Source organism: Oncorhynchus nerka, unplaced genomic scaffold (genome assembly GCF_034236695.1).
Source record: "Oncorhynchus nerka isolate Pitt River unplaced genomic scaffold, Oner_Uvic_2.0 unplaced_scaffold_1428, whole genome shotgun sequence".
Lineage (NCBI taxonomy): Eukaryota > Metazoa > Chordata > Actinopteri > Salmoniformes > Salmonidae > Oncorhynchus > Oncorhynchus nerka.
The window spans coordinates 36,253-62,344 of NW_027039899.1; the positions used below are offsets into that span (position 1 = coordinate 36,253).

Below are 26,092 nucleotides of genomic sequence, written 5' to 3' on the forward strand. Positions count from 1 at the left end.
GTGTGTGTGTGTATGTGTGCCATTCAGAGGATGACTGCCTTTGAACGGGGACTGGTAGTAGGTGCCAGGCGCACCGGTTCATGACAAGAATTACAACGCTCCCGGGTTAACAGTTTCCCTTGTGTATCAAGAATGGTCCACCACCCAACTCAATGTGAGGAAGGTGTTGGGTATACTCAGTGTAGAACCCTGGTACATTTAACCTGATATTTTGTCTATGATTAAGACGGGGAGAGTGAGGAGACAGAAGCCTAGAGGTCTAGACGCCGGGTAACACCTGCTCTGGCCTGAACTCCCACCACCTCTGAACCCCAGTCACCCCCCACCCCAAAGGTCCCTCAGCCCTAACCACCAAGTCACACAGTGACTGACATGGAGGGATCAGACAGAGACTTACTAATGCGCGCACACTCCATTCTGTAGACTGTGTGTGTGTCTGACACGGAGTTGAGATCAGGTTTCTTCTCAACATCTCCAGCTGGGATGATGAACCTGACATCCCAACAGACCACGGATCACACACACACACACACAGGTATAGAGTGCAGACGGCATTGTGAAGCAGTCTCGTTACTGGTAGTATTAGATTTGTAGTCCTCCACTGAACTGGAGCAGCACAGCGGACTGATGACATGTCTGAGAGGAAGGGAAGAGAGGAGGATACAAGTGTGAGGAGTGTTCCCTCTCTTCCTTTCCATCCCTCTCTCTGGGTGGGTTTCGCCATCTCTTCGTCTGCCAGGTGCGTTGTCGCCAGGGAGACAAGATGACTGTGGCTCCGTCGCTGAAGAACAGTCGTTCTTCTGATGTCACTTACATAGAAATACACAACGCAGAGACTACACAATAGGAAGTCTCTTTCACACACACACACCCTCTCCTTCACATTTAATATTGAGAGACACATTCAACGACAACAAGGTAAATTCCGGATTCATTCTTTAATTTCCTCTGATCAGACATGTCAGAAGTGATTGTGACACGGTTGGCATGAAAACAAAACAAGTAGATGCATTACTAACACACTGGAACACACGCAACGCTCAGACACAATGGTGTGTGTGCAGGACAGTGCACAGGGATAGAGGGATACAGTAGGGTGGATAGAAGTCATGTGATCATGTAGGTTTATATAGTGGATAGAGGGATACAGTAGGATGAAGCCTGGTGGATAGAAGTCATGTGATCATGTAGGTTTATATAGTGGATAGAGGGATACAGCAGGGTGGATAGAAGTCATGTGATCATGTAGGTTTATATAGTGGATAGAGGGATACAGTAGGATGAAGCCTGGAGGATAGAAGTCATGTGATCATGTAGGTTTATATAGTGGATAGAGGGATACAGTAGGATGAAGCCTGGAGGATAGAAGTCATGTGATCATGTAGGTTTATATAGTGGATAGAGGGATACAGTAGGATGAAGCCTGGAGGATAGAAGTCATGTGATCATGTAGGTTTATATAGTGGATAGAGGGATACAGTAGGGTGGATAGAAGTCATGTGATCATGTAGGTTTATATAGTGGATAGAGGGATACAGTAGGATGAAGCCTGGTGGATAGAAGTCATGTGATCATGTAGGTTTATATAGTGGATAGAGGGATACAGTTGGGTGGTGAAGCCTGGTGGATAGAGGGTGAGCTGGTTGGGTGGTGATGGGGCAGACTAGGGCTTTATAAGAGGGTGAGCTGGTTGGGTGGTGATGGGGCGGACTAGTGGCTTTATAAGAGGGGTGAGCTGGTTGGGTGGTGATGGGGCGGACTAGTGGCTTTATAAGAGGGGTGAGCTGGTTGGGTGGTGATGGGGCGGACTAGTGGCTTTATAAGAGGGGTGAGCTGGTTGGGTGGTGATGATAGTGGCTTTATAAGAGGGTGAGCTGGTTGGGTGGTGATGGGGCGGCTAGTGGCTTTATAAGAGGGGTGAGCTGGTTGGGTGGTGATGGGGCGGACTAGTGGCTTTATAAGAGGGGTGAGCTGGTTGGGTGGTGATGGGGTGGACTAGTGGCTTTATAAGAGGGGTGAGCTGGTTGGGTGGTGATGGGGCGGACTAGTGGCTTTGTAAGAGGGGTGAGCTGGTTGGGTGGTGATGGGGCGGACTAGTGGCTTTATAAGAGGGGTGAGCTGGTTGGGTGGTGATGGGGCGGACTAGTGGCTTTATAAGAGGGGTGAGCTGGTTGGGTGGTGATGGGGCGGACTAGTGGCTTTATAAGAGGGGTGAGCTGGTTGGGTGGTGATGGGGCAGACTAGTGGCTTTATAAGAGCTGGTTGGGTGGTGACTAGTGGCTTTATAAGAGGGGTGAGCTGGTTGGGTGGTGATGGGGCAGACTATGCTTTATAAGAGGGGTTTGGTAATGAGCTGGTTAGTGGTTCAGACTAGTGGCTTTATAAGAGGGGTGAGCTGGTTGGGTGGTGATGGGTGTTGGTAATGATAGTGGTTCAGACCGTGAGGATATTTTCAGCTCTGGGCCTGCATTGGTTCTGGTGGACTCCGCCTAGGCTTAAACTCTCTGTCTCTGCATGTATTCATGCATCTCCAACATGGCGGACAGTTGCACTGCTCCTACTGCTGCTGCGTGATGGAGCTACTGCACTGTACTCTTTAGGAAGTGCTACCGTTGTCCTCCTCCCTCTTGGTAGTAGAGATAGACATGCAGTGGAGTGGGGTTTGGAGAAGGGGTGTAGGTACTGTAGGTGGGATCTTACGAAGGAGTAACGGGTTTGGGGGTCAGTGGGGGTGGGGGAGAAGGGTGTTGGGCTAAGGGGTGTCCATCTCTCTCAGGGTTGTCTGGTTGTCTTGTGTTCCTGGTTCTGGTCAGGTTGCGGTTCTGTTTCTACCTCGAGTCGGGGTTGCGATCTCTGGTGCTTCCTCTCCTCTCCTCTCATTTGCAGTCGATAAAGGGTTTATAAACCGTAATGCCACAGCACCTCACTCTTAGCCCCCAGTCCTCAACTTGTTCTGGAAAAACAGGATAAAACAAGAGAGAATGTGAGAGAGGGGAGGAGGGAGGTAGAGAGAGAGGGGAGGAGGGAGGTAGAGAGAGAGGGAAGGAGGGAGGTAGAGAGAGAGGGAAGGAGGGAGGTAGAGAGAGAGGGAAGGAGGGAGGAGAGGGAGGAGGGAGGTAGAGAGGAGGGAAGGAGGAGGGAGGAGAGGGGAGGAGGGAGGTAGAGAGGAGAGGGGAGGAGGGAGGTAGAGAGAGAGGGGAGGAGGGAGGTAGAGAGAGAGGGGAGGAGGGAGGTAGAGAGAGAGGGAAGGAGGGAGGTAGAGAGAGAGGGAGGAGGGAGGTAGAGAGAGAGGGGAGGAGGGAGGTAGAGAGAGGAGGGAGGAGGGAGGGGTAGAGAGAGGGGAGGAGGGAAGGAGGGAGAGAGAGAGGAGAGGAGGGAGGTAGAGAGAGAGGGGAGGAGGGAGGTAGAGAGGAGAGGAGGGAGGTAGAGAGAGAGGGAAGGAGGGAGGGGAGGTAGAGAGAGAGGGGAGGAGGGAGGTAGAGAGAGAGGAGGAGAGAGGGAGGGAGGAGAGGGAGGGGAGGGAGGTAGTAGAGAGAGGGGAGGAGGGGAGGTAGAGAGAGAGGGGAGGAGGGAGGTAGAGAGAGAGGGGAGGAGGGAGGTAGAGAGAGAGGGAAGGAGGGGATTTCATATTAGCAATAACTCTTGCCACAAATCCCCAACACATCACCCTCCCGGTCAATCCCCAACACATCACCCTCCCGGTCAATCCCCAACACATCACCCTCCCGGTCAATCCCCAACACATCACCCTCCCGGTCAATCCCCAACACATCACCCTCCCGGTCAATCCCCAACACATCACCCTCCCGGTCAATCCCCAACACATCACCCTCCCGGTCAATCACCAACAGAGGGAGAGGGGGAGGGAGGGAGGGAGAGAGGGAGGGGGAGGGAGCAGTAGATTGATTTGTGTTCTAGATTAGATTCATCCATGTCGGTGCCTCCCTATAGCTGTCCAACAGCAAGCGGATCAATTCATTCTACACACTAGACTACACTCTATACTACCATGACACCAGTCATTACAGATGAACAACATTTACTCTGTCCAACCTAACAGACAACACACTCTATACTACCATGATACCAGTCATTACAGAAGAACAACATTTACTCTGCCCAACCTAACAGACAACACACTCTATACTACCATGATACCAGTCATTACAGATGAACAACATTTACTCTGCCCAACCTAACAGACAACACACTCTATACTACCATGATACCAGTCATTACAGATGAACAACATTTACTCTGCCTAACCTAACAGACAACACACTCTATACTACCATGATACCAGTCATTACAGATGAACAACATTTACTCTGTCCAACCTAACAGACACATTTCTGAAGGCTGGGACCTTGTCTAATGCTGTGAAGTGACAGAACGGAGGTAGCTGAACTGAATAGATATGGTCAGAGACATGCTAACTGGTTTACAGCAGGATCACGTCAAACATAGAACAAGCTGTTTTAAACCCTGTTTCAACTCTGTGCAAATACCGTCAACAAGGAAGATTTGAGATATTTACATCCCAAAAAGCTATAGCAGCTAGTAAGACCTCAGATCCAAGATGACTGGGGGAGGCAACCAGGCAAGAAGTGGTCATGCGGCGTGAATATGCAATGAAGAGAGAGAGTGAGAGAGATCGGCCCCCGTGATAAACGTTCTATTCATGGGCCTCTCAAAAGACTCTTCTTTCTCTTTATCAGTCCTTCCAGTCGCTCTATTCCCCCTCTTTCTATAAAATAACCCCAGTCAGTCGCTATCTGGACCCGTTTAGCATTGTGTGTATTATAAAGTGACAGGGAGTGTGTGTGTGTGTGTGTGTGTGTGTGTGTGTGTGTGTGTGTGTGTGCGTGCAAGAGAGGCCATCAAGGTCTAAATATTATCGCGGGCTGATGATAAGGAATACTAGTAATTATCAGTCACAAAGGCCTGTCTGATGACAACCCTGTAGTCTTTCCCCTCTCTTGGCCCAGTCAATACTAAGACAGATGATGTCATATTATTATTACTATTATTATTACTATTATGTGTTCAATGGTGATGGAGTGGACAATCCTATCTAGGGGTAATTCATTACGGGCTTGTTTAGTGGTTTAGTGGGCCGTTTGAACCTTGAAGGAGGTTGGGGTTTTGTGTGGAGTGTGAAGTGTCTTTTATAGCAACTGGGGCTATTTCTCAATTCATCATCTTTCGTCGATTAGCCTACTCCCTCTCCTTGCCTCCTTCCCAAAACACGTTGGAGAAGGTCAAAGGGGAGGGATGCAATGAATCACAGAAAGATGAATTGAGACACAGATAAGAGTAGGAACGCAGGTTGAGAGGCAGAGATTTGACCCCATCTAGGTCTTATCTGGTGCTTGATAAATTTGACCCCTCCACATAGCTTCCTGCTCGGTTACTGTGTAGCTACTGTATCACATCTGCAAAAATAATAAACCATTACGACCCCACTTTCATTACCTCGTCTCCTATTCTTTTAACTAGGTTATATTGTCCCTCTGCAGTGGGCTTTCACCTCTTCTCCTATTCTTTTAACTAGGTTATATTGTCCTCTGCAGTGGGCTATTCTATTTTTAACTAGGTTATATTGTCCCTCTGCAGTGGGCTGTATCACCTCTTCTCCTATTCTTTTAACTAGGTTATATTGTCCCTCTGCAGTGGGCTGTATCACCTCGTTTCCTATTCTTTTAACTAGGTTATATTGTCCCTCTGCAGTGGGCTGTATCACCTCGTCTCCTATTCTTTTAACTAGGTTATATTGTCCCTCTGCAGTGGGCTGTATCACCTCGTCTCCTATTCTTTTAACTAGGTTATATTGTCCCTCTGCAGTGGGCTGTATCACCTCGTCTCCTATTCTTTTAACTAGGTTATATTGTCCCTCTGCAGTGGGCTGTATCACCTCTTCTCCTATTCTTTTAACTAGGTTATATTGTCCCTCTGCAGTGGGCTGTATCCCCTCGTCTCCTATTCTTTTAACTAGGTTATATTGTCCCTCTGCAGTGGGCCTCTGTCTCCTATTCTTTTAACAGTGGGCTGTATCACCTCTTCTCCTATTCTTTTAACTAGGTTATATTGTCCCTCTGCAGTGGGCTGTATCACCTCTTCTCCTATTCTTTTAACTAGGGTCCCTCTATATTGTCCTATTCTTTTCTAGGTTATATTGTCCCTCTGCAGTGGGCTGTATCACCTCTTCTCCTATTCTTTTAACTAGGTTATATTGTCCCTCTGCAGTGGGCTGTATCACCTCTTCTCCTATTCTTTTAACTAGGTTATATTGTCCCTCTGCAGTGGGCTGTATCACCTCTTCTCCTATTCTTTTAACTAGGTTATATTGTCCCTCTGCAGTGGGCTGTATCCCTTCTCCTATTCTTTTAACTAGGTTATATTGTCCCTCTGCAGTGGGCTGTATCACCTCTTCTCCTATTCTTTTAACTAGGTTATATTGTCCCTCTGCAGTGGGCTATTCTATTCTTTTAACTAGGTTATATTGTCCTCTCTGTATCACCTCTTCTCCTATTCTTTTAACAGTGGGCTGTATCACCTCTTCTCCTATTCTTTTAACTAGGTTATATTGTCCCTCTGCAGTGGGCTGTATCACCTCTTCTCCTATTCTTTTAACTAGGTTATATTGTCCCTCTGCAGTGGGCTGTATCACCTCTTCTCCTATTCTTTTAACTAGGTTATATTGTCCCTCTGCAGTGGGCTGTATCACCTCTTCTCCTATTCTTTTAACTAGGTTATATTGTCCCTCTGCAGTGGGCTGTATCACCTGTCTCCTATTCTTTTCATCTCTCACCTGTCTCCTATTCTTTGATTGTAACAGCTTTCTTTTACATTGTCCTCTGCAGTGGGCAGATAACTCTCTACTACTAGGTTAGTGTATTTTGATTTAACTAGGGAAGCTGATCTAGGTTAACTCTGCGGTATCCCTTCCCATTCTTTTAATATTCCAGGCTGATTTCCACATTTACAAGATCAGAGCAGTGAATGTGTGCGGCAGGGAACACATAGCCTTGTGGGATTCCAAAGAGGCTACAGGTAGGTAGCACTCGTACAAATGAATAATACATAGTGTTATTTACATGATGTATAGCTTTTAACAAAAGTGGGTAGCTATTCGAACACCCTCTGCAGTGGGGATCACCTCTTCAAAGAGGCCTAGATGTATTACTAATACCCGAGGGAGAGTAGCGGAACACAGTTCTCTAGAAACTGTCAAATTGTAAAAGAAAAAATCTAATAGAAAACCTATCTGAATATAAATTGGGTTTTGTCTGACTCTACCACTGTATATTGAAAAGTGCCAGAGGAGAGTGTGTGTGTGTGTGTTTACGTCTATCCTTGTGTATTTTGTGTGTGTGTGTGTGTGTGTGTGCCATTAATATCAACGTTGAGATAATACCATTACCATATGCGTTTCTTAGAGGGCCTAAAACACGTCCACTTTCCAATGACTTGAGAGAAATAAAGAAGAATGAGAGGACAATGGTATCAGAACGGCACCGTCTGACCTGGTCGTCTGGCCTGGACCTTATTCAATCAAACACACACTTAAGCAGTGAAAGAAAGCAGCCAGCGTCAGCAGGTATTATGGAAATAGACCTTTCCTCTGAACCTACAGTTTAGAGTGAGTTTTAGCAAGCGAGAAACACTATGGTCTCAAACGCAGGGACAACCAAGACTCTTTATTAGTGTGTGTGTGTGTGTGTATATGTGTGTGTGTGAGTATGTGTGTGTGTGAGTATGTGTGTGTGTGTGTGTGTGTGTGTGTGTGTGTGAGTATGTGTGTGTGTGTGTGTGTGTGTGTGTGTGACCAGTCGAGCTATGAGAGTGTGTGTTTATTGACAGTGCTTTAAGATGCACATTTTTCAATGAGAGGGATGCAGAGAGAAAGACGTGTCTGTTTGGTCGGCAACAACCATGAAGTCATGTAGGAAGGAAATGAACTGTACTAGTGGTACTACACACAGTGACCTAAGTACATCTGGGGTTTGATGAAGCTACATGACAACTACTGGGAGAGACAGATCCTGGAACAGTACAACTTACTTTCTAATGTCTGTAGCGGTTGCCCATAGCTACTCTACTGGGAGAGACAGATCCTGGAACAGTACAACTTACTTTCTAATGTCTGTAGCGGTTGCCCATAGCTACTCTACTGGGAGAGACAGATCCTGGAACAGTACAACTTACTTTCTAATGTCTGTAGCGGTTGCCCATAGCTACTCTACTGGGAGAGACAGATCCTGGAACAGTACAACTTACTTTCTAATGTCTGTAGCGGTTGCCCATAGCTACTCTACTGGGAGAGACAGATCCTGGAACAGTACAACTTACTTTCTAATGTCTGTAGCGGTTGCCCATAGCTACTCTACTGGGAGAGACAGATCCTGGAACAGTACAACTTACTTTCTAATGTCTGTAGCGGTTGCCCATAGCTACTCTACTGGGAGAGACAGATCCTGGAACAGTACAACTTACTTTCTAATGTCTGTAGCGGTTGCCCATAGCTACTCTACTGGGAGAGACAGATCCTGGAACAGTACAACTTACTTTCTAATATCTGTAGCGGTTGCCCATAGCTACTCTACTGGGAGAGACAGATCCTGGAACAGTACAACTTACTTTCTAATATCTGTAGCGGTTGCCCATAGCGGGGCAAGATCATTATTGCCATTCTTTTCAGACAACAAAATCATGCAGCAATATGGGAATAAACAGACACTTTCATTAGACGTAGAACTCATTCATGCTTTCCTTTTGAGACAGTAGAGATTTGTAAACAAAACAACATGTCTTATAAATGACAGTAGATGGGGATAGACACCAACAAGTTATTCATACGTATCCCAAGGTACACACACACACACACACCCCTCCACCCCGTGGGCCCACCTGTTTAGCTTGGTTGACACACTGCAGGTAGCGGGAGGCGATGGTGGAGCAGAGCAGCGTCTTCCCACTGTGTTCCTGGTAGCACTTCAGGATCTGACCCTGCACATCAGCACACACTGGACTCACCTCAAACCGCCTGGAGGAGACAGACTTTAGTATTTACAATCAATATCATACACTACACACATTACACATTCAAATCAATCACATCAGCCCTCACATACACACCTAAAAAACAACTACTAACATTCCCCATTTACTGACAGCAGGAGAGAGAAGAGAGCGAGAGACACACAAAAACATGAAATTGTCCGGCCCATTCGGCCCATTCCTCATCCCACAGCAGTGGTTCATCTGGGATCAGTCAGGCTGTAGAAGAGATGGGGCCAAAGGTTGATCCAGCCAATGGAAGCAATCGTCAGCGCAACAGTGACGGGCATGCCAATCCATTCATTAGAGGCTCCCCACGTCAATGGAAGGGCCAGAGGACGTGTGAATATTGGCGAGCCGTGCCATCCTGTCACCAGGAGAAAGGTTCTATACCCGTCCCTCTGGAAACAGGAGATCTATGCAGGGTTTATTTTCTATGGCTAATTGTGTTCTCTTTTCTCCTCAGAAAACCCACTGGCCAAACAATGTCTAATACGGACAACCCCAGAAAATCAACAGGAGGACAAAAAGGAGAAAGAAAATCCACAACAAAAAGTACTGAGATAGGAAACCCTTCATCATAGTGATGAAGATGATGACTCTCGTGGGTTTATTGACCACAGACCTGAGAACGGAGTATCAGTATTGATTGATAGAGCCTGCATGACTTTAGGTTTCTGATTGCATTGACACACCCTCTCCTATAGCTAGCTGTCCCTTGGTCGTGCTAAGTGGACATTTATTGACTGATGATTGATTATTGTACTGCAATGTTAAAGGGAAATGGCACACAAGCATTTTCACTGCACCTTTTACACCTGTAAACTGTGTACTCCACAAAAACATTTATTTGAGGAATACAGCACCCAAATGGCTAGTCCTTACTTCTGACACCAAATAGCCATTGACACCGCGAAAACAGCTACTGACACCGCGGCAAGAACTACTGACACCGCGGCAAGAACTACTGACACCGTGGAAACAGCTACTGACACCGCGGCAACAACTACTGACACCGCGGCAACAACTACTGACACCGCGGAAACAACTACTGACACGCGGAAACTACTGACACCGCGGAAACAGCTACTGACACCGCGGAAACTACTGACACCGTGGAAACAACTATTGACACTGAGGTGTCAGTGTATCAAACATCACAAGTGCGCTAATGCTAACCAAAACAGTCTGCATAGTTCAGTACTGTTGAGCCACCAAATTGTTCCACTTTCGTGCTAGTTGTACATCTCAATGCTTATCTTAAGCTAAAGACTAGCTTCAGTCCACAAATGGTCTTTCATCACCACTGCAATGCCATATGGGTCTCAAAGCGTTAGTGCCTTTTCGCTAATCTCAGCAGCAATGACTATCAACTGCACCAATGATCTCATGCTAACAGCTAGCAGGATCTGTCTCTTGACAGTTAGCACACCCCATAAACCACCCATACATAAAAGATACACCTGCACATGTTAGGGCCATTATGCTAATGTTGGCATCATCATCCTTTAGCAGTTAGCACACAAAAGTGCTGATTTCGCCTGTCAGCACCTTTCTGATCCTTGGAGGGGCATTAGGGGCACAGCTGAGCCCCTCCAGTTCCAATCAGGTGTTGGACTTACTGCCTGTAGTGAGAATTCACCCTCCTGTTGGGATTGAAAGGACACAACGGCTACATGGTTCATTACCCAGGATGCAATGCAGGAGGGCTGGTTGCATGGGACCTCTGAGTATGGCCGCTAATACATGGCCACGGTATTATGGCCAAAGGGATGTCACCAGCCGCCACTGCATTTAACAGCAAGTAGGCGAGTAAGGCACCTATTGATACGAGGCAGCAAAGTACTGGATGATCAGAAATATATTCTTAACGTTGTTAACTTTCCATTTAATGGATATTTCTGATGGTACTGTAGGCTGTCACTATTCTTCACATTTGAGCAGTGATCGAACATAACGCGCCATCTCATATACATAGAAGCTCTTCAAGCACCGAGAGAATCCACTCATTGCCTTCGGAGTGACATGCCCATTTCTCCAAGTCTCTGCGGTGAAGGATGACATTGTGTCTCACATACACAGACAGCAGAATTCTCCTCCTGCAGCTCCTATACCGTAGCATTCATTCCACTGCCTTTGGGCATCTTCAGGGACCAGGCAGCCACACACACACGCTAATTATTTTCTTAAGCGTTTGCGTTAATGCCAGGTGCAGCCTGCTGATACAACACAAGTGTTTGTTTCTCTTAGAAACCATTACAGATGACAGAGAGAGAGAGGGGGGGTGGGGGGGGTAGAACACCTAGCGAGGAAGAGGGTAAGAGAGCGAGAGGAAATGAGAGATAAACCACAGTTCTCTCATTCCTTCCTTCTCTTTCCCTACTCCATAGAGAGACCTGAGCCAGTGTTTAGTTAATCAGGACAATAACACTGTCACACACACACACTCTGGCTCACGCAGGGTCATTCATCATCCATCATTAAGATGAATATTAACTCATTCTCACAGCCACTGGTAGAGGAGAGTGAAGAGAAAGAGACCGAGAAAGAGAATTTCTGCCTTCTCAATATTACATTAGGCTCTCCCTCATCAGTTACTATCACCTGTAATACAGTCGGCCTGTGTGCTGCATAGCCACAGCACAGCAACTGTATCTTCCCAATACAGCCTCAGAGAAAGGTTTTGTAGTTTTGTTAGTGGAGTAGTCAAGGGCAAGGTACTGTAGCACCACATAGTGAATACCATTCACAGGGAACTGTCTATGATATATTTACATGTAGTCAGAAACAGCAGTGATTCATCCTGTTCCCATGAAACCTGAACACTGGGGCATCTGTAAACATCCCCCTTCTCCCCCCTCTATCGGTTTCTCGACCCCACAGGAATCAAAAGCACAAAAATGTTTTCAATGCTGTGACCTTTGAGGAGGAAACAGTTGGTTGTGGTCTAAGATCAGACCTGTAGCTAATATGTTCTGACGTAATGGGTCAGAAATCTGAGGGGGACCATGGTTCATATTTGTTTTTACAATGCTCTTTGTTCAGGGTTGGGGAGAGACCGAATGGCTCCTCTGAACTGTCAGACATATAGATTTGTCTGATCTCTGCCTCTCTCCTTCTCGGTTTCTCTCCTTCTCGGTTTCTCTCCCTCACGGTTTCTCTCTCCCTTTCCGTTTTTCTCTCTTTGTCTCGCAGTTCCTATCCCTCTTCCTCTCTCTCATTCCCCTTCTCTAACACAAACAACCAGAAGATTCATTCGCAGGTCAAATCCATCTGCTGTCAATCAAAAATCCCCTCTCACTGCATGGCCATCCCACCCCCCTCCGAGGAGCCTGGGATATTGAATAAAACTTCAGAGGGGGAGAGATTGAAACAAATGGAGACGTGTAGCTGAGCGGGGCGAGAGGGGGAGGTGTGTGTACTGTACCTACAGAGTGGGGGGACAATACATCTCTCTGCTTATATAGGAGGCCATCAGTAAAGGTCTCCATGCCAACATAGCTCTATTGATACGAGATGCGTTTCCCCTCCATCCTCCTCTCCCTCCTTTCCTCCCTCTCTCCCCCCCTTGATCCATAGATAGAGCAGGAGAGAGGGGGCGCTTAGGGTTTGTTTCATATAGCTACACTATGGTTTATACACCACAGCCACATAAATCAAGCTGGAGAGGGGAGACATATGACAGACCGCAGGGAGCCGCATTGAGATGAGATGCTTTATCAGAGATGGGGAGAAAGAACGAGAGAGAGGTGGGCAAGAGAGAGAGAGAGAGAGGCTGAAGAATATGAACATGTAAAAAGCGAAAGCACACAGGAGAGGGTGAAGGAGAGGAGGGGACAGGGCAGAGAGATACACTAAATAAAGCCAGTAGAAGAAAGATGTAGCATGGGAGAGAGGGTGGCCGGAGAGGAGGGGACAGGCAGAGAGATACACTAAATAAAGCCAGTAGAAGAAAGATGTAGCATGGGAGAGAGGGTGGAAGGAGAGGAGGGGACAGGGCAGAGAGATACACTAAATAAAGCCAGTAGAAGAAAGATGTAGCATGGGGAGAGGGTGAAGGAGAGGAGGGGACAGGCAGAGAGATACACTAAATAAAGCCAGTAGAAGAAAGATGTAGCATGGGGAAGAGGGTGAAGGAGAGGAGAGGACAGGGCAGAGAGATACACTAAATAAAGCCAGTAGAAGAAAGATGTAGCATGGGAGAGAGGGTGAAGGAGAGGAGGGGACAGGGCAGAGAGACACACTAAATAAAGCCAGTAGAAGAAAGATGTAGCATGGGGAAGAGGGTGAAGGAGAGGAGGGGACAGGGCAGAGAGACACACTAAATAAAGCCAGTAGAAGAAAGATGTAGCATGGGAGAGAGGGTGAAGGAGAGGAGGGGACAGGGCAGAGAGATACACTAAATAAAGCCAGTAGAAGAAAGATGTAGCATGGGGAAGAGGGTGAAGGACAGGAGGGGACAGGGCAGAGAGATACACTAAATAAAGCCAGTAGAAGAAAGATGTAGCATGGGGAAGAGGGTGAAGGAGAGGAGGGGACAGGGCAGAGAGATACACTAAATAAAGCTAGTAGAAGAAAGATGTAGCTTGGGGACGAGGGTGAAGGAGAGGAGGGGACAGGGCAGAGAGATGCACTAAATAAAGCCAGTAGAAGAAAGATGTAGCATGGGGAAGAGGGTGAAGGAGGGGGAGATAAAAGGATAATGAAGCACGTAGGTTTGAGGGATGAACAGAAAGGCGAATGAAAGAGAGAAGGAAAAAGAGGAAGAGGGCAAGAGATTGTATACTAAGCGACTAGTTGGTTAGCTATGCTGTGTTACTTCTAGAAACAGACTAACTAGATCCGTCCCTCTATAGAGCGTAGAAACAGACAAACTAGATCCGTCCCTCTATAGAGCGTAGAAACAGACTAACTAGATCCGTCCCTCTATAGGGCGTAGAAACAGAAACAGTCAGCTCATAGAAAACCATCCTTTCCTCTCTCCTTCCCCGACACCAGTCGGCTCATAGAAAACCATCCTTTCCTCTCTCCTTCCCCGACACCAGTCGGCTCATTGAAAAGGCATAGCTATTCCACTGTACTGAGTACGGTAGTCTCTCTAGCCAGACAAAAACTATCTTGACCAAATCGTACTAATGTCTTCTCTAAATATGCATGGACAGCAGTTATAGCAAATCGTTGCTTAATTTTGTCAAGAAAATAAAACCCAGAGGCATACTGATATCTAAGTGACTTTCACTGTACAGTATTGTGTCACACATATGTTACACGTATGGGTGCAATATTTCTCCATCCATTTATCCAAAACCATATGTTGACCCTAAACTGACACCCACAGTAGGATCTATCTTCCCTATGTCCATGAGTATGGATTACAGGGCCCAGATTAAGTTCTCAAAAGGTACAAGGTCCATTTATCATCATTTACAAGCACTTGGGCTATAATAGGGTTAGGAGGTGAAGCTGGGGCCTCTTAAAAAGCCTTCATGTTCTCTCTGGTTAAGACCGGCTCTGTGACAGTCAGGCAAATAAATACAAATGATCCATTTAGAGAGAAAAATGACACACTTAACTCTCATCGCTTTTTAAAGAAGACCTGACTGACCCCCCATGGTGATATCCATCAGGGAGAGGGGGGGGGAGATACAAAAAGTAGAGATTGAGAAAGAGTGAGACAAAGAAAGGAGAGAAAAATAAATTAGCACCAGAGAGAAATAAATAAGAGTGAGATAATGAGAAGGAACAGAAGAAAGGAGGGCTGGGCCCCCCCACTGACACTCAACCTGGCAGGCATCTCCTGATGGCTGGGCCCCCCCACTGACACTCAACCCGGCAGGCATCTCCTGAGGGCTGGGCCCCCACCCACTGACACTCAACCCGGCAGGCATCTCCTGAGGGCTGGCCCCCACCCACTGACACTCAACCCGGCAGGCATCTCCTGAGGGCTGGGCCCCCCCACTGACACTCAACCTGGCAGGCATCTCCTGAGGGCTGGGCCCCCCCCACTGACACTCAACCCGGCAGGCATCTCCTGAGGGCTGGGCCCCCCCCACTGACACTCAACCCGGCAGGCATCTCCTGAGGGCTGGGCCCCCCACTGACACTCAACCCGGCAGGCATCTCCTGAGGGCTGGGCCCCCCCACTTACACTCAACCCGGCAGGCATCTCCTGAGGGCTGGACCTCCCCACTGACACTCAACCCGGCAGGCATCTCCTGAGGTCTGGGCCCCCCCACTGACACTCAACCCGGCAGGCATCTCCTGAGGGCTGGACCTCCCCACTGACACTCAACCCGGCAGGCATCTCCTGAGGGCTGGGCCCCCCCACTGACACTCAACCCGGCAGGCATCTCCTGAGAGCTGGGCCCCCCACTGACACTGGTCCCGGCAGGCATCTCCTGAGGGCTGGGCCCCCCACTGACACTGGTCCCGTCAGGCATCTCCTGAGGGCTGGGCCCCCCCACTGACACTCAACCCGGCAGGCATCTCCTGAGGGCTGGGCCCCCCCCACTGACACTCAACCCGGCGGGCATCTCCTGAGGGCTGGGCCCCCCTACTGACAATCTCCTGAGAGCTCTTGGAATGGAGTTTTGCTCTGTTTTCACCATTCACTATCACTTCCATACTATGGCTGTACCTTAGTCATCCCTTGCCAACACACACTAACTAATGTTCGGTATGACAATCAACACGACAGAGAAGACTGCATTGTAGTTTAGTTCTCTCGACTCCTCAGACCACTCATAGCAGGAAAGGGCTTCATGTCATGTGAATTTCATTCACTTCACGCACAGAAGATTAACTGTCAAAAAATAGAGTTTCAATTGTTCCTACTCTCTCGCTGTTCAGGGGATGGGTTGTTGAGGGAAAACTACAAAAAGGTTTTGGGAAAACTGAAACTTAGTCAAGATGTCCAGCCCTGTCCAAACCAGTGAAGATGAAACTGTACAGAACATCAGCAACAAAACAGAACTCTTAATCATGGCATCGAAGAACAACTTAAAGTAGAACTATTGTATTCCTAAGAGAATTTACTGTTAAAGTAGAACTATTGTATTTCTAAGATAATTTACTGTTAAAGTAGAACTATTGTATTCTAAGAGAATTTACTGTTAAAGTAGAACTATTGTATTCATAAGATAATTTACTGTTAAAGTAGAACTATTGTATTCCTAAGAGAATTTACTGTTAAAGCATCATTTGTAGTCCACACAGGAATCTACAGATTTTATGATGTGCCACAGTCTGCCCAACAGTCCTTTTACAATGTGTTCTAGTCAGTTATTCAGTCACTAAAAGGTGTGTGAGATCAGAGAGCAGAGAGGGAGGCTTTACAGCCAGTACTTAGGCTTTTAAATGTGTTTATATGAGAGTGTGTGTGTGTGTCCGAGCAAGGACCATTTTACAGCCAGTACATAAAGGCTTTTACGTGTGTGTGTGTGTGGGGGGGGGTTTAAGCTAAGGTTATTGACTGATGTCTGACTGCATTGACCACCATCTTGTACTGGGGGTCCAAGTTGCCTAGTTACGGACCTACGGTCTCCTGTAATGGCAGCGGGTTGATGTGCACTCGTCAGGCGGGTCAAGTCTTACCTCAGCGAGACCGCACACACGCTTACACACACACACACCCCTCTGTGCCTCACAGATAACAGAGCCTTTAAATACAGACAGGTTAGCTTTCTCTCCACATCCCACATTTGTATTGTTAGGGGTGGCTGGAAGAATATTCAATAGACTCTCAGGTTTGTTCTGTTCCCATTTCCTCATTTAATGACTATCAAAATGCAGAGTTGTGTTAGGCTTTAATCACCCAGGCCAAAACTCTGCTCTAGGACTGTCTGGCTGTTGAATATGTATGTGGTGATAGAGGGATGGAGGGAGGGATGAGTGTTTCTCTTTCTCTAGCAGGGATGGGAGGAGTAGACGGAGAGGTGAAAATCGACCTGTTGACCTGTCTGCATGGAGCTGAACATTACAAACAGTATAAACATAGTTTAAATAAAAACCTGTTTTACACACACAGCTGTCATTCAGCTGTAACCTGCACAGTGCAACATTGTGCCCAGACACTAAGAGCCAGTGTGTTGGTAAAGGTTTCACGTACAGTCCATCTGGACTGGACCATATGACAGTCCATCTGGACTGGACCGGAACATATGACAGTCCATCTGGACTGGACCGGAACATATGACAGTCCATCTGGACTGGACCGGAACATATGACAGTCCATCTGGACTGGACCGGACCGTATGACAGTCCATCTGGACTGGATCATATGACAGTCCATCTGGACTGGACCGGACCGTATGACAGTCCATCTTGACTGGATCATATGACAGTCCATCTGGACTGGGCCGGACCGTATGACAGTCCATCTGGACTGGGCCGGACCGTATGACAGTCCAGCTGGACTGGGCCGGACCGTATGACAGTCCATCTGGACCGGGCCGGACCGTATGACAGTCCATCTGGACCGGACCGCATGATAGTCCATATAGACTGGACCGGACCGTATGACAGTCCATCTGGACCGGACCGCATGATAGTCCATATAGACTGTGTTGGATAAGTGGTTAGAAGGACGGCATACAGAGCAGTTAGGAGAAGACACAGTCCTCTGGGGTGTTGATAACTACAGGTAGAGAAAACACAGTCCTCTAGGGTATTGATAACTACAGGTAGAGAAGACACAGTCCTCTAGGGTATTGATAACTACAGGTAGAGAAGACACAGTCCTCTAGGGTATTGATAACTACAGGTAGAGAAGACACAGTCCTCTAGGGTATTGATAACTACAGGTAGAGAAGACACAGTCCTCTAGGGTATTGATAACTACAGGTAGAGAAGACACAGTCCTCTAGGGTATTGATAACTACAGGTAGAGAAGACACAGTCCTCTAGGGTGTTGATAACTACAGGTAGAGAAGACACAGTCCTCTGGGGTATTGATAACTACAGGTAGAGAAGACAGTCCTCTAGGGTATTGATAACTACAGGTAGAGAAGACACAGTCCTCTAGGTTATTGATAACTACAGGTAGAGAAGACACAGTCCTCTAGGGTGTTGATAACTACAGGTAGAGAAGACACAGTCCTCTAGGGTGTTGATAACTACAGGTAGAGAAAACACAGTCCTCTAGGGTGTTGATAACTACAGGTAGAGAAGACACAGTCCTCTAGGGTATTGATAACTACAGGTAGAGAAGACACAGTCCTCTAGGGTGTTGATAACTACAGGTAGAGAAGACACAGTCCTCTGGGGTATTGATAACTACAGGTAGAGAAGACACAGTCCTCTAGGGTATTGATAACTACAGGTAGAGAAGACACAGTCCTCTAGGATGTTGATAACTACAGGTAGAGAAGACACAGTCCTCTAGGGTGTTGATAACTACAGGTAGAGAAGACACAGTCCTCTAGGGTGTTGATAACTACAGGTAGAGAAAACACAGTCCTCTAGGGTGTTGATAACTACAGGTAGAGAAGACACAGTCCTCTAGGGTGTTGATAACTACAGGTAGAGAAGACACAGTCCTCTGGGGTATTGATAACTACAGGTAGAGAAGACACAGTCCTCTAGGGTATTGATAACTACAGGTAGAGAAGACACAGTCCTCTAGGATGTTGATAACTACAGGTAGAGAAGACACAGTCCTCGAGGGTATTGATAACTACAGGTAGAGAAGACACAGTCCTCTAGGGTGTTGATAACTACAGGTAGAGAATACACAGTCCTCTAGGATGTTGATAACTACAGGTAGAGAAGACACAGTCCTCTAGGGTATTGATAACTACAGGTAGAGAAGACACAGTCCTCTAGGGTATTGATAACTACAGGTAGAGAAGACACAGTCCTCTAGGGTATTGATAACTACAGGTAGAGAAGACACAGTCCTCTAGGGTGTTGATAACTACAGGTAGAGAAGACACAGTCCTCTGGGGTATTGATAACTACAGGTAGAGAAGACACAGTCCTCTAGGGTATTGATAACTACAGGTAGATGAGACACAGTCCTCTGGGGTATTGATAACTACAGGTAGAGAAGACACAGTCCTCTAGGGTATTGATAACTACAGGTAGATGAGACACAGTCCTCTGGGGTATTGATAATTACAGGCTGAATGACAACAAGGAAAGCTCATCAGAATTAATTCAAATACATACTCAGTATTATTGTTGTCATTCAACCTGTAGATTACAATACCCTGAAGTGTGTTATCTCAACCTGTAGATAGCAATACCCTGAAGGGTGTTATCTCAACCTGTAGATAGCAATACCCTGAAGGGTGTTATCTCAACCTGTAGATTACAATACCCTAAAGGGTGTTATCTCAACCTGTAGATAGCAATACCCTGAAGGGTGTTATCTCAACCTGTAGATAGCAATACCCTGAAGGGTGTTATCTCAACCTGTAGATAGCAATACCCTAAAGGGTGTTATCTCAACCTGTAGATTACAATACCCTGAAGGGTGTTATCTCAACCTGTAGATTACAATACCCTGAAGGGTGTTATCTCAACCTGTAGATAGCAATACCCTGAAGGGTGTTATCTCAACCTGTAGATTACAATACCCTAAAGGGTGTTATCTCAACCTGTAGATTACAATACCCTGAAGGGTGTTATCTCAACCTGTAGATTACAATACCCTGAAGGGTGTTATCTCAACCTGTAGATTGCAATACCCTGAAGGGTGTTATCTCAACCTGTAGATTGCAATACCCTGAAGGGTGTTATCTCAACCTGTAGATTGCAATACCCTAAAGGGTGTTATCTCAACCTGTAGATAGCAATACCCTAAAGGGTGTTATCTCAACCTGTAGATAGCAATACCCTGAAGTGTGTTATCTCAACCTGTAGATTACAATACCCTAAAGGGTGTTATCTCAACCTGTAGATAGCAATACCCTGAAGGGTGTTATCTCAACCTGTAGATTACAATACCCTAAAGGGTGTTATCTCAACCTGTAGATTACAATACCCTAAAGGGTGTTATCTCAACCTGTAGATAGCAATACCCTGAAGGGTGTTATCTCAACCTGTAGATAGCAATACCCTGAAGGGTGTTATCTCAACCTGTAGATAGCAATACCCTAAAGGGTGTTATCTCAACCTGTAGATTACAATACCCTGAAGGGTGTTATCTCAACCTGTAGATAGCAATACCCTGAAGGGTGTTATCTCAACCTGTAGATAGCAATACCCTGAAGGGTGTTATCTCAACCTGTAGATAGCAATACCCTAAAGGGTGTTATCTCAACCTGTAGATAGCAATACCCTGAAGGGTGTTATCTCAACCTGTAGATAGCAATACCCTAAAGGGTGTTATCTCAACCTGTAGATTACAATACCCTAAAGGGTGTTATCTCAACCTGTAGATTGCAATACCCTAAAGGGTGTTATCTCAACCTGTAGATTACAATACCCTGAAGGGTGTTATCTCAACCTGTAGATTGCAATACCCTAAAGGGTGTTATCTCAACCTGTAGATTACAATACCCTGAAGGGTGTTATCTCAACCTGTAGATTGCAATACCCTAAAGGGTGTTATCTCAACCTGTAGATAGCAATACCCTAAAGGGTGTTATCTCAACCTGTAGATAGCAATACCCTGAAGTGTGTTATCTCAACCTGTAGATTACAATACCCTAAAGGGTGTTATCTCAACCTGTAGATAGCAATACCCTGAAGGGTGTTATCTCAACCTGTAGATTACAATACCCTAAAGGGTGTTATCTCAACCTGTAGATTACAATACCCTAAAGGGTGTTATCTCAACCTGTAGATAGCAATACCCTGAAGGGTGTTATCTCAACCTGTAGATAGCAATACCCTGAAGGGTGTTATCTCAACCTGTAGATAGCAATACCCTAAAGGGTGTTATCTCAACCTGTAGATTACAATACCCTGAAGGGTGTTATCTCAACCTGTAGATAGCAATACCCTGAAGGGTGTTATCTCAACCTGTAGATAGCAATACCCTGAAGGGTGTTATCTCAAACTGTAGATTACAATACCCTGAAGGGTGTTATCTCAACCTGTAGATAGCAATACCCTAAAGGGTGTTATCTCAACCTGTAGATTACAATACCCTAAAGGGTGTTATCTCAACCTGTAGATTACAATACCCTAAAGGGTGTTATCTCAACCTGTAGATAGCAATACCCTAAAGGGTGTTATCTCAACCTGTAGATAGCAATACCCTGAAGGGTGTTATCTCAACCTGTAGATAGCAATACCCTAAAGGGTGTTATCTCAACCTGTAGATTACAATACCCTAAAGGGTGTTATCTCAACCTGTAGATTACAATACCCTGAAGGGTGTTATCTCAACCTGTAGATAGCAATACCCTAAAGGGTGTTATCTCAACCTGTAGATAGCAATACCCTGAAGGGTGTTATCTCAACCTGTAGATTACAATACCCTAAAGGGTGTTATCTCAACCTGTAGATTACAATACCCTGAAGGGTGTTATCTCAACCTGTAGATTGCAATACCCTAAAGGGTGTTATCTCAACCTGTAGATTACAATACCCTGAAGGGTGTTATCTCAACCTGTAGATTGCAATACCCTAAAGGGTGTTATCTCAACCTGTAGATAGCAATACCCTAAAGGGTGTTATCTCAACCTGTAGATAGCAATACCCTGAAGGGTGTTATCTCAACCTGTAGATTACAATACCCTAAAGGGTGTTATCTCAACCTGTAGATAGCAATACCCTGAAGGGTGTTATCTCAACCTGTAGATTACAATACCCTAAAGGGTGTTATCTCAACCTGTAGATTACAATACCCTAAAGGGTGTTATCTCAACCTGTAGATAGCAATACCCTGAAGGGTGTTATCTCAACCTGTAGATAGCAATACCCTGAAGGGTGTTATCTCAACCTGTAGATAGCAATACCCTAAAGGGTGTTATCTCAACCTGTAGATTACAATACCCTGAAGGGTGTTATCTCAACCTGTAGATAGCAATACCCTGAAGGGTGTTATCTCAACCTGTAGATAGCAATACCCTGAAGGGTGTTATCTCAACCTGTAGATAGCAATACCCTAAAGGGTGTTATCTCAACCTGTAGATTACAATACCCTGAAGGGTGTTATCTCAACCTGTAGATTTACTGAAGGGTGTTATCAACCCTGAAGGGTGTTATCTCAACCTGTAGATAGCAATACCCTGAAGGGTGTTATCTCAACCTGTAGATAGCAATACCCTAAAGGGTGTTATCTCAACCTGTAGATTACAATACCCTGAAGGGTGTTATCTCAACCTGTAGATTACAATACCCTGAAGGGTGTTATCTCAACCTGTAGATTACAATACCCTGAAGGGTGTTATCTCAACCTGTAGATTGCAATACCCTGAAGGGTGTTATCTCAACCTGTAGATTACAATACCCTGAAGGGTGTTATCTCAACCTGTAGATTACAATACCCTAAAGGGTGTTATCTCAACCTGTAGATTACAATACCCTAAAGGGTGTTATCTCAACCTGTAGATTACAATACCCTAAAGGGTGTTATCTCAACCTGTAGATTACAATACCCTAAAGGGTGTTATCTCAACCTGTAGATTACAATACCCTAAAGGGTGTTATCTCAACCTGTAGATTACAATACCCTAAAGGGTGTTATCTCAACCTGTAGATTACAATACCCTAAAGGGTGTTATCTCAACCTGTAGATTACAATACCCTGAAGTGTGTTATCTCAACCTGTAGATTACAATACCCTGAAGGGTGTTATCTCAACCTGTAGATTACAATACCCTGAAGGGTGTTATCTCAACCTGTAGATAGCAATACCCTAAAGGGTGTTATCTCAACCTGTAGATTACAATACCCTAAAGGGTGTTATCTCAACCTGTAGATTACAATACCCTAAAGGGTGTTATCTCAACCTGTAGATAGCAATACCCTAAAGGGTGTTATCTCAACCTGTAGATAGCAATACCCTGAAGGGTGTTATCTCAACCTGTAGATAGCAATACCCTAAAGGGTGTTATCTCAACCTGTAGATTACAATACCCTAAAGGGTGTTATCTCAACCTGTAGATTACAATACCCTAAAGGGTGTTATCTCAACCTGTAGATTACAATACCCTAAAGGGTGTTATCTCAACCTGTAGATAGCAATACCCTAAAGGGTGTTATCTCAACCTGTAGATAGCAATACCCTGAAGTGTGTTATCTCAACCTGTAGATTGCAATACCCTAAAGGGTGGTGTTTCTTCTCAACCTCTGAATGCTCTACTATGAAAAGCCAACTGACATTTACTCCTGAGGTACTGACCTGTTGCACACTCTTCAACCACTGTGATTATTATTTGACCCTGCTGGTCATCTATGATACCTTTGAACATCTTGAAGAACAATCTGGCCTTAAATGGCCATGTACTCTTATAGTCTCCACCCAGCACAGCCAGAAGAGGACTGGCCACCCCTCAGAGCCTGGTTCCTCTCTAGGTTTCTTCCTAGGTTCCTGCCTTTCTAGGGAGTTTTCCTTGCCACCGTGCTTCTACATCTGCATTGCTTGCTGTTTGGGGTTTTAGGCTGGGTTTCTGTACAGCACTTTGAGATATCAGCTGATGTAAAAAAGGGATTTATAAATACATTTGATTAGATTTTTGATACTTGTGTGTGTGTGTGTGTGTGTGATTCATTATGTGTTTACCACAGGCAAGGGCTATTAACATGAATTGTGATGATGTGTGTCAGGACCTCAGGGCAGATTCATAGAAGCTGGGGAGAGGATGATGAAAACTGAGAAAGTATTAGTGGGAGCCAGGTGTGTGTGTGTATGCAAAATGAGGTCACTCTTAGGTAGCGGCGTTCCGGTTGGGAGAGCTCCATCATGCTCTGCCAGGAATACCACTGGATCTGCAGGAAACAGCTGCACTACCCCTACACACTAGTACTACTTATTCTACTAGCTTACTAGTACTACTCCTAGCAATACTTTATATACTAGCCGACGATTACTACTTCTACTAGCCTGCTATTACTACTACTTCTACTAGCCTACTACTACTTCTACTAGCCTACTATAACTACTTCTACTAGCACTACTTCTTCTAGCACTACTACTACTACTACTAGCCTACTATAACTACTTCTACTAGCATACTACTACTACTACTAGCCTACTATAACTACTTCTACTAGCCTACTATAACTACTTCTACTAGCATACTACTACTACTAGCCTACTATAACTACTTATACTAGCCTACTACTACTACTACTACTACTACTACTACTACTACTAGCCTACTATAACTACTTCTACTACTACTAGCCTACTATAACTACTTCTACTAGCCTACTACTACTACTACTACTACTACTACTAGCCTACTATAACTACTACTACTAGCCTACTATAACTACTTCTACTAGCCTACTACTACTACTAGCCTACTACTACTACTACTACTACTACTACTACTAGCCTACTATAACTACTTATACTAGCCTACTATAACTACTTATACTAGCCTACTATAACTACTTATACTAGCCTACTATAACTACTTCTACTAGCCTACTACTACTAGCCTACTACTACTAGCCTACTATAACTACTTCTACTAGCCTACTACTACTAGCCTACTATAACTACTTCTACTAGCCTACTACTACTACTAGCCTACTATAACTACTTCTACTAGCCTACTACTACTACTAGCCTACTATAACTACTTATACTAGCCTACTACTACTACTACTTCTACTAGCCTACTACTACTACTAGCCTACTACTACTACTACTAGCCTACTACTACTACTACTAGCCTACTATAACTACTACTACTAGCCTACTATAACTACTTCTACTAGCCAACTACTACTACTAGCCTACTATAACTACTTCTACTAGCCTACTACTACTACTAGCCTACTATAACTACTTCTACTAGCCTACTACTACTACTAGCCTACTATAACTACTTCTACTAGCCTACTACTACTACTACTACTACTTCTACTAGCCTACTACTACTAGCCTACTATAACTACTTCTACTAGCCTACTATAACTACTTCTACTAGCCTACTACTACTACTTCCCTACTATAACTACTTCTACTAGCCTACTACTACTACTAGCACTACTTATTCTACTAGCCTACTACTACTTCCAGCCAACAACTACTACTACCCTACTACCACAAATACTATTATTATCACCATGAATACTACTAGTCTACTACTACTAGCCAACTATTACTACTTTTACTAGCCTACTATAACTACATCTTCTACTAGCCTACTATAACTACTTCTACTAGCACTACTTCTTCTACTAGCCTACTACTACTACTTCTACTAGCCTACTATAACTACTTCTACTAGGACTACTTCTTCTACTAGCCTACTATAACTACTTCTACTAGCACTACTTCTACTAGCCTACTACTACTACTTCTACTAGACTACTATTACTACTTCTACTAGACTACTATTACTACTTCTACTAGTACTACTTCTTCTACTAGCCTACTATAACTACATATTCTACTAGCCTACTATTACTACTTCTTCTACTAGCCTACTACTTCTACTAGCCTACTATAACTACTTCTACTAGGACTACTTCTTCTACTAACCTACTATAACTACTTCTACTAGCACTACTTCTTCTACTAGCCTACTACTACTACTTCTACTAGCCTACTATAACTACTTCTACTAGCACTACTTCTTCTACTAGCCTACTATAACTACTTCTTCTACTTGCACTACTTCTACTAGCCTACTATTTCTACTAGTACTACTACTTCTACTAGTCTACTATTTCTACTAGTACTACTACTTCTACTAGTCTACTATTACTACGTCTTCTACTAGCCTACTATTACTACTTCTTCTACTAGCACTACTTCTACTAGACTAGCCTACTATTACTACATCTCCTACTAGCGTACTAGTACTACCTATTCTACTAGCCTACTAGTACTACCTATTCTACTAGCCTACTAGTACTACCTATTCTACTAGCCTACTATTACAACTTCTACTTGCACTAC

General features: G+C 45.1%; 1 protein-coding gene across 1 annotated transcript in view; it reads right to left on the bottom strand.

Moving 5' to 3' along the window:
- Window positions 1-2,367: 2,367 nt before the first annotated feature.
- The window catches only part of LOC135568760 (MICOS complex subunit MIC19-like), a 48,950-nt gene continuing 25,225 nt past the window's right edge, over window positions 2,368-26,092 (bottom strand). Inside the window, exons 5-7 of the mRNA XM_065015462.1 lie at window positions 8,911-9,046; window positions 8,641-8,693; window positions 2,368-2,953 (exon numbers count right to left, since the gene is read on the bottom strand). Of these exons, the coding sequence (XP_064871534.1) occupies window positions 2,944-2,953; window positions 8,641-8,693; window positions 8,911-9,046 (199 nt within the window). The 3' untranslated portion in view covers window positions 2,368-2,943. The remainder of the gene's footprint in view (window positions 2,954-8,640; window positions 8,694-8,910; window positions 9,047-26,092) is intronic.